This window comes from Hemiscyllium ocellatum, chromosome 1 (assembly GCF_020745735.1).
Source record: "Hemiscyllium ocellatum isolate sHemOce1 chromosome 1, sHemOce1.pat.X.cur, whole genome shotgun sequence".
Lineage (NCBI taxonomy): Eukaryota > Metazoa > Chordata > Chondrichthyes > Orectolobiformes > Hemiscylliidae > Hemiscyllium > Hemiscyllium ocellatum.
Genome location: NC_083401.1, coordinates 105,818,227 through 105,827,744, shown reverse-complemented (window position 1 = coordinate 105,827,744; position 9,518 = coordinate 105,818,227). Strand labels below are relative to the sequence as shown.

At 37.6% G+C, this 9,518-nt stretch overlaps 1 protein-coding gene across 1 annotated transcript in view; it reads right to left on the bottom strand.

The window, feature by feature from the left end:
* Positions 1-716: 716 nt before the first annotated feature.
* Positions 717-9,518, bottom strand: part of smim14 (small integral membrane protein 14) — a 49,059-nt gene continuing 40,257 nt past the window's right edge. The window contains exons 4-5 of the mRNA XM_060824798.1: positions 8,141-8,289; positions 717-6,446 (exon numbers count right to left, since the gene is read on the bottom strand). Coding sequence (XP_060680781.1) covers positions 6,408-6,446; positions 8,141-8,289 — 188 coding nt within the window. The 3' untranslated portion in view covers positions 717-6,407. The remainder of the gene's footprint in view (positions 6,447-8,140; positions 8,290-9,518) is intronic.

Sequence of the window (9,518 nt, the reverse complement as noted above, 5' to 3'; positions counted from 1 at the left end):
GGCTGGAGGGTCTCTGTCCCAGTTAGAAAAAAACAAAGTCCTATTACATGAAGTTAAAAATCACACAACACCAGGTTATAGTTCAACAGGTTTATATGGAAGCACTAGCTTTCGGAGCACTGCTCCTTCATCAGGTTCCAATAAACCTGATGGACTATAACCAAGTGTTGTATGATTTTATACACCCTAGTCCAACACTGGCATCTCCAAATCACTATTACATGAACACCCTCCGCTTCTGAACTTTCTCCCATATCAGCTGGCCCAACTCTGGTTTGTACTTGCATCCTCCCCTGCCAAGAATCAAAATTCCATCTTTCCTGGCATTTCCCCCTGAAGCAGGTTTGTCAAGTTTGAACTATTTCAACTCCTGCTACAGGCCATGTTTATAATTGATTGAAATGGAAACCAGCTCAGTGAATTTTATAAACTGTTTAACCTTATATGGCATAATAGGCTAAAATATGATACCAAACTAATGCATTTGTTCTACATTGTCAAAAATCACAATTTGGATTAAAATGTTTAGCTTCCAGACTTCCTGACATGATTTATTTGTATGAATAAAATAACAGACTTTATTGAAAAGAATGAACATGATTAAGCAGTGGGAAATAGTAATTTAATTAGACTACCAAAAGTAGTCTAATTATTTATTTCAATCAGTACCTTCTATTTCCATTCATAGAAAACAAAAGCAATCTTTATTTCCATATTTATAACCATTTAATATTGAACAAAAAAGTGCATCATAAAAGCCATTTTCCCAATAATAATGCTTAAAACTTTGAACAGCACTAATTACAATACTACAGCAAGGATCAAGCAAGCAGTCAATGTTAACAATTACATGATATCATCTTTTGGCATGTTTAGAATTCTAAATTACATATTTCCACTGTGAAAGAACCAATCCTCCTGTAACAATTGATAGCAGTAAGACAATATTAGATACATTACAACTCTTAATTTAAGGAAGGCTTTCCCAAAGGTACTATCACCTTGTTTCTCTGCATTGATCTTCACATCTTTTATCTTAGAAAACAGGCAGTCAAGTTGCCCGTTCATGTGTGGATTTTCAGTGTTATGAAAAAAAGTGTAGAGTATCCCATCCTTCCAACTTTTACCTGTCTTGTTATGGCTTGTGTTTGGTTCTTAGTTCTCGATCTCTCATATGGAGTTATAAAAGAGATTCTTCAAACTGATTGTGCATTTTCTGTTTTTTTTGGAATCCTACCATAATATTTTGATGAGATGACATAGCTACCCATTAAAATGTTATCAACTAAAAGTCTCAGTACAAGTTTACAGGTAGTGCACAATACACAGACATGAAAAAGAGGGTCAATCATCGACCTGAATCACGGAATAAAATAGTTCAGTGAAAATAATCAAATTAAATGTTTTCCATTAAAAGTTGCCATTGAAATTGAACCAAAACAAGATATTAGAAACAAAATGACTTTCATGTACAAAGACAGCATCATTCTCTGTATTAAACTAAATTGGAGTTTTTCTGAGTAAAATGAGGAAACATTTATCTCAGAAATGTATTGAAAAACATGTTAAGGTAATCTAGAGTATGATATCTGTCACACCATTCAAACTAACAGACAGAAACATTCATATAAACTGAGAAATCTCTTTCCAGCACAAACTAAATTACACTGTGGAACAAAAGAATTATGAGATTTCAGGGGGGAATTCATGACATGAACAGCTGACCCTTGGGGAAATAAGTTATTTTAAAAATAATTCAACAGCAGGTTCTCTTTAAAACATGAAGCAGCATGAATTTGATATGTCTAGAAGATCTGTTAAATTCATGGGACCAAAATACAAAATAGATAGTTAGTAGTATTTTCTTAAGATATTGACACAATCAAAGTGGTTTCATTTTCATAATTTAGCACGCATTCCTATACTGATAAATTCTGAGGTTACACTTAATTTGTTTCCACTTCTTATAATGTACAAAGCATGGAACTGAGCACATTCAAACAGGAATTTACATCTGTTTTTAAATTCTCCAATAGAAACCATTATTCACACAAGGATCACTCAGCTTACTTCTTAGATTAGATTACTTAGTGTGGAAACAGGCCCTTCGGCCCAACAAGTCCACACTGACCCGCCAAAGCGCAACCCACCCATACCCCTACATTTACCCCTTCACCAACACTACGGGCAATTTAGCATGGCCAATTCACTTGACCTTTTGACTGTGGGAGGAAACCGGAGAACCCAGAGGAAACCCACGCAAAAACGAAGAGAATGTGCAAACTCCACACAGTCAGTCACCTGAGGCAGGAATTGAACCCGGGTCTCTGGCGCTGTGAGGCAGCAGTGCTAACCACTGTGCCACCATGCCGCCCATATTATAAATGGTTGAAAAAGATCTATTTCCATTTTTCCAGAAAGTTTGATCCTCAGCTAAGGTATATAATTATTCTGGTAAAAAGTGGCCAAAGTCAGTGACTCCTTTTAAGAAGTCACTGCACCATGTATACAACATTGGTTCTACCTCAGGCAAGTCATGAATTTGGTCTTTAATTTAGAATCCACCAATTAATAAATTACATGTTTGCTACAAATTACAAAGGTAAACGAACTTGAACTCCTCAGATGTAATGTGAACGAATGGTTCATGTATCATGAATTTTCTATTGAAGGATTTTAATAAATTGGAGATACCCCTTTGTTACAAGGAAAATAATAACTGATTATAAAACCAGTGTTGGGTGCAGATTGATTGCTGGTAAGTGTTCTGAATAAAATTTGCTTACAATGCATTTCTACTCATCTCTCAACCCTATCTAACTTACTGTAGATTAAATACTGTCACAAAGTAATTTTATTTTGAATAAGCTGTGTATTCAAACACAGAGAGAGATATGAGTTTACACTTACTTCAAGTATGATCATTCATTTGAAATGTAGAATGATAGGACAATAGTAACCTGAACTACCACCAGCTTAGCTTTTTTCCAATTTCATCCTCTCATTAAGGTTTTGATCCATCTGATTTTGTGAGTTCATGGAATGCCCTGCCAGTAGCAGTGATGGACTCTCCCTCTTTATGGGCATTTAAACGGGCATTGGATAGGCATATGGGGGATAGTGGGCTAGTGTAGGCTAGGTGGGCTTGGATCGGCGCAACATCGAGGGCCAAAGGGCCTGTACTGTGCTGTATTTTTCTACGTTCTATGTTCTATGATTTAACATGGTTAGCTTGGTGGCAATTCAACCGCAGGGAACTTCATAGCTGGGTTCAATGTTATCAACATCTGTACACATGAAATTCCTTTAAGCAAGTTTGGGATAAAAACTTCCTTTCTCTTCACTTTAAATTTCATGCCTAAACCAGTTACTGTAGCACAGACAAGAGGGCAAACTTGGGACTTGTAAATCTGAAATTTTAAAAATGTCAAGCAAAATCAGAAGGTTTAAGCAGCATCTGTGGAGACAGAAACAGAGTTAATGATTCAAGTTATGATCTTGCTTCCAAACTGAAGGAGGCAGAAAGAATGATGGGCTTTATGCTCTAGAAAGAGAACTAGCAGTAAAACAATTAGATAATAAGGCTGTCAGAGAAAAAGGTAAAGGGCAAATGATATTACTAAAGAGATATAGATGACGATTAAGTGTTAGTGGCAGAAACAGATCAGCTTTACCGACAGCAAACCCATGTTAACAAGAAGTGTGTAGATAATCAAATCAAAATGGAGGACAGAATTGAACGCATTGTTGAATCCTGAAAGCTATAAAGCACTGAAGCAGAAAATAAGGTGCCATCTCTTCAAATCCATGGGTCTTTCCTACCAATTGTAGTTGTAACACTTGTCCTCTTTTTCTCCTTCCTTGTCACTGTCCAAGGTCCCAAAGACACCTTCCAGATGAATCAGCTTTTTACTTGTACTTCAGTCTAGTTTATTGTATTCACAGCTGACAATGCAGGCTGCTCTACACTGGTAAGAACACATGCAGACTGGGTGACTACTTTGTAAAACACATCTGTTCTGTCTACAAGAATGACCCCTACCTTTCAATCGTTTATCTCAAAAGGGTTGGAATATAAAAGCACCGTTGTGCTACTGAGACTTTATAAAGCTCTGGTTAGGCCCCATTTGGAGTGCTGTGTCCAGTTTTGGTCCCCACACCTCAGGAAGGACATACTGGCACTGGATCGTGTCCAGCGGAGATTCACACGGATGATCCCTGGAATGGTAGGTCTAACATACGAGGAACCGCTGAGGATCCTGGGATTGTATTCATTGGAGTTTAGAAGATTAAGGGGAGATTTAAAGAAACTTACAAGATAATACATGGCTTGGAAAGGGTGGACGCTAGGAAATTGTTTCAGTTAGGCGAGGAGACTAGGACCCGTGGACACAGCCTTAGAATTAGAGGAGGTCAATTCAGAACAGAAATACGGAGACATTTCTTCAGCCAGAAAGTGGTGGGCCTGTGGAATTCATTGCCGCAGAGTGCAGTGGAGGCCGGGATGCTAAATGTCTTCAAGGCAGATATTGATACATTCTTGATGTCATAAGGAATTAAGGGCTACGGGGAGAATGCTGGTAAGTGGAGTTGAAATGCCCATCAGTCATGATTGAATGGCGGAGTGGACTCAATGGGCCGAATGGCCTTACTTCCATTCCTATGTCTTATGGTCTTATGGTTTGCCACTCCTATATGTCACATTGCTTGTTTTGTTTTGCGCCTCCTGCAGTGCTTCAGTAAAGCCTCATGCAAGCTGGAGTACATCATCTCATTTTCCAGTTAGGTACTTTACAAGCTTCAGGACTCAACAACTTCAGACCACAAACTTGTTCTCCATTTACCTCCATTCCCAGTTATGGTTTTCTCAGAACTAATCAATTTTCTGCCATTAATACCTATTATTCAGCTATATCACATCTCTACCATTACTAGCAGACCTTTTGCATCTTGCGGAGGGATATCTTTACCATTTGTTCTACTGGCTCCTCCTTGCCCCTTTCTATAGTAGAAACTCATGACTCTTCCCTCACTTCTGAAGGAGAGTCCTATTCAACTTGAAATAACTCTGTTTCTCTCTCCAAGAACGTTGCTAGATCTGCTGCATTTCTCTAGTACTTTATTTTCATTTCAAATCTCCAGCATTTGCAGTATTATGCTTTTACTCTGGTAATCTGTATGCCTCACACACAGTCCCTTTTCCTGAAGAAGGGCTTATGCCCGAAACATCGATTCTCCTGCTCCATTTTCCATTAACACATTATTCAGCTCTGATCTCCAGCATCTGTAGTCCTCACTTTCTCCTAGTCCCTTTCAAGTCAGCAATACAACTGACTACCAGATGTGGTAGTACCAACACTTCCTGTAAAAATTGACACTTTTAAACTTGTGTATGAAGTAATTCAATAGAATGTTAAAAAAATCACAAACATCAAATGGAGAAAACTATACATAACACACAACCTGGCACCATGCTAATATGCATCTTATGGTAGTGGACTATGTCTGGAATAAGCTATCATCCAGTTGAACGTGACAAATTGGCAGCAGCTACTCAATGGTGTTGGCACTGGAATCTTAACAAAAGTAGGCAGAAGATCCTCATGACAGACAGTTATTGTGAGATTCTTTTAAAAAATAATACATTTGCAATATAGGTTGGCACCAAGGCAATTGTAACTATACTGACCTCAGAATACCAGAACATTTAATTTAAGCATACTGATAAACTTGAAAGTGGGGTAGGGTGGGTGGGGAGGTCTGGAATGTACTGCATCATACAGGAAAGTAATAAAAATGTTCAAGTAGTCTCCAAGTATAACTGTTACAAAAGGATTGTTGGATAGAGATCTCAAAGGAGGTAAAAGATCTACAGTTATTAAAAACTTAAAGGAAAAACCGAAACAAAAGTTTTAGTTAGTAATGCTCAACCGGCTTACCCACCCTCCACACCCTCTCACCCCATAATCACTTAAATGCTGACACAAATACAAGTTAACAGTTTAGTATTACTGGGCCACAAACATCTGATTTGCTTGGTCCTGTTTGTGTTATGTGATGGTCCAGTGCCAGATGTGCACATATCTCACTGTCCCTGTGCGATTCAAAGGAAAAATCATCTGCACTGTCCTCAATCAGGTAAAAATCAGCTATTCTGTCGGAATACTGAACCAGCATTCAAAGTTGCTTTTGTAAAAGGAAATGACTTCATTAGTTTCAAATATATAAGTTTGAATTTGTAAGTGGTACAATTCACTGTACTACTATTAAGATCAATGTTCTATATTTAGTACTTAAGAAAATATCAGTAAAATATAAGTAAACTAATAAGAGTTTGAGAGTTATTCAGGCCACAGTCAATGATTTGGTCATTGGTTTCTTGACTGAATTGCAAGATATGCACAAAGTTAATCCACTGGTGGAGCAGGGGGATCTTGTCTTGGATTCTGGAAAATAAATTGAATTGCATTATTTACATATCCTCAGCAATATTGGCTTACTTGACCATTTTAAAGAGTGTATACTATCAACACTCAAATAGTTCCAAAAATATACGATCAGACAGCAAAATGTTGCAATATAAATTTGGAATTAATATTGTTTATCTCACCACTAGAATGCTGCAGGGTAAATAAGTAGAAAACATTTGACAAGTGCTCCAAAATACTGTTGCAAATCTCAGATTTTCAAAGTAGTGTATGCAGCATTGATTAATTTTGAAAAGAACTAGGTTGCAGCAGTCATGAATCAATGAAACAAGACCAACCTACCGATCACTGAAACACACAAAGCAGGAATGTGGGCAACATGATGGATTAAAATGCATGTTTTTAAAAAACGGCATGCTCTGACAGTGGTGGCTCATAGCAGCATTGGTCCAATTTAAATATGCAAAGAGAAATCTTGCCCATTGTAAAAATGACTAAATTTGGATACAAGTATATATAGGTAACACAAAAGTTTAATTTGCTCATACAATGGGGAAATACAGAGAAGAAAGACTAGCCTTTATACAAGTGTCTTTCACAATTACAGGATGAACCTAAACCTTCTTCAGACAATGAAATACTTCTGGTCGGTGCTGCAATTCAAGAAAAACAGCAGCCAATTTCCACAGCAAAACCCTGTTGGGATGCTATAATATCTAGCTAATCTGTTTATGTGATATTAATTGGGAGATAAATATTGCCCAAGACTCTGTCATGAGATCCAACTGAAAAGAAAAGATGGAGTCTTAGTTTAATATGCTATCAGAATCTCTGACAGTGCTAAGTTCCTCTGTACTCTAATTTCCTCAATTTCTGTCCTCAAATCCTCAATGACAATTTCATGACTTGAGTGTGAATGTTCCTGGAAATTGGTCAGAATGAGTAAAGCAGGAGCAGAACTTGAATGAAACGTTAATTTTCCAAGTGCATCCAAGCATCATAATTGTGGACTTTACTTGCCCCTCCTAAATGGTACACTGCACTTCATTTTTTGGAACCTATTGTGGGGCATCAACCAATATTCCAGCTAGTCAATTTTGTTTCACTCAACAAATAGTTAAATCCCCATTGGAAGCTTTTAATGACACAAAGTAGCTGATTTTCTTTTCACATGGACACTTGAGCATCTTTGTGAATTCCCTTTGGCCATACACAATGGAAGCAGAATCTTTAAATATTTTTAAGGCAGAATTGACAGATTTTTGATCCCAAGAGGATGAAACATTATCAGGGATTTGCAGGAGTGTAGAGTTCAGATCAGCAAGGATCTTAGTGAACAGCAGAGCAGGCTGGAAGGACTGAGTGGTCTACTCTTGCTCATCTATCATTATGTATAAATACCTTGCCCATCATTTTAGGTGCAGAGTTTGTGGTTGCTCTTGCTTCAGACCTGGAAATGGCAATGAACAAATTCCCAAATATATCTTTCAAAAGGAATCTCAATTCAACAATTACATGCAAGTCTTTTTAATTCCCGGTAGATTCAGAAACACTGCCACTGAAATAACTTAGATCATGAAATAATGGGCGCATTCTGGAAAACCTGATGTCACACATAGGATGCAACTGAGAATCTGGGTAACTTAGAAATATCACTATGTAGAATGAATAAGCAAAAGGTAACTTTGGGAAAGTAATCTGAAGCAACTTACATTCTGTGGCCCATTTGATTTTCCACCTGTTTGATGTCCTCTCAGACTAGCAGGTCTCATCAGGAATAAAACAAGGGCAATAATCACCCAAGCCATAATAATCATAGACAATGTTATTCCACTGTCATTGGAAGCATTTGGTCCAGGCACTATAGGAACAGAACAGATCAAATTACTGTACTATTAGACATAATGGGAGAATGTTCGACTTGATGCATCCATTTGGGTGCAACAGATTTTATGTCATACTCTCTACTACTACATACTTAAGCCAAATAACATGATATTGGGTGGTGGTGTAAAGAAGTTTTCCACCTGACTCTCTAAGTTTCCTGCTAGACATGCCTAGTTAAAATTGCTGTTTTGAAAAGTAGATATTGGGTCTTTGGGAGCATGCCAATGTCAAGCAGACAGTTTCCAACTCTTTTTTGTTTATAAAAACAATGGGAGGAATTCCATCAGCAAACATCTACTCACTCACACCAAGTGAAACTGTAATGAAACTTGTAGTTTTGTACACAAGTGGGACCATCCCATTATTACTAAACAATATGGGGGAGGAATTAAGTACCATCACTACCACTAGGGAAGTAGCAGTAGATAAACTATGGGGCTGGAGACAGATAAGTCCCCTGGTCCTAATGGCTTACACCTGAGGATCCTAAAAGAAGTAGCTACTGAGATAATGTGTTGGTTGTAGGTTTCCAAAAATCCTTGGATTCTGGAGAAGTACTGGAAGATTGGAAAACTGCCAACGTGACATCCTATTCAAAAAGTGAGGTAAAAAGAAGGCAACTAAATTTATTAGCCTAACATCTATTGTTGAAAAAAATGTTAGAATCAATTATTAAGGAAGCAACAACATATTTGGAAATTAATCTATCAAGCAGAGTCAGCATTGCTTCATGAAAGGGAAATAGTGTCTGCTTAATTTATTCGTATTTTGAGGAAGTCTCAACCAGAGTGGATAAAAGGAAATCTGACTTATATTTGGACATCCAGAAGATGTTTGATATGGTTCCGCACAAAAGATTGAATCATAAGAAAAATGCCCATGGTGCTGGAGGTGGTATATTGGTGTGGATAGATAATTGGCTAATTGACAAGAAATAGTGAGTGGAAATATGGGCTTTTTCCAGGTTGGCAATGAGGTAACACAAGGGGGGTAACCACTGAGGTTCCACAAGGATCAAGTGCTGGGACCACAACTGTTTACAAATATATTAATGTTTTGAAGGGGGGAAGCAAATGTATTGCAGCCAAATTTGCAGATGGCACAAAAATGGTGGAAAGACAAGGTGTGGGGGGATACGTACAGTTTACAGACAGATACTAATAGATTAAGTAAGTAGACAAATGGAGTATCATGTGGGAAAAT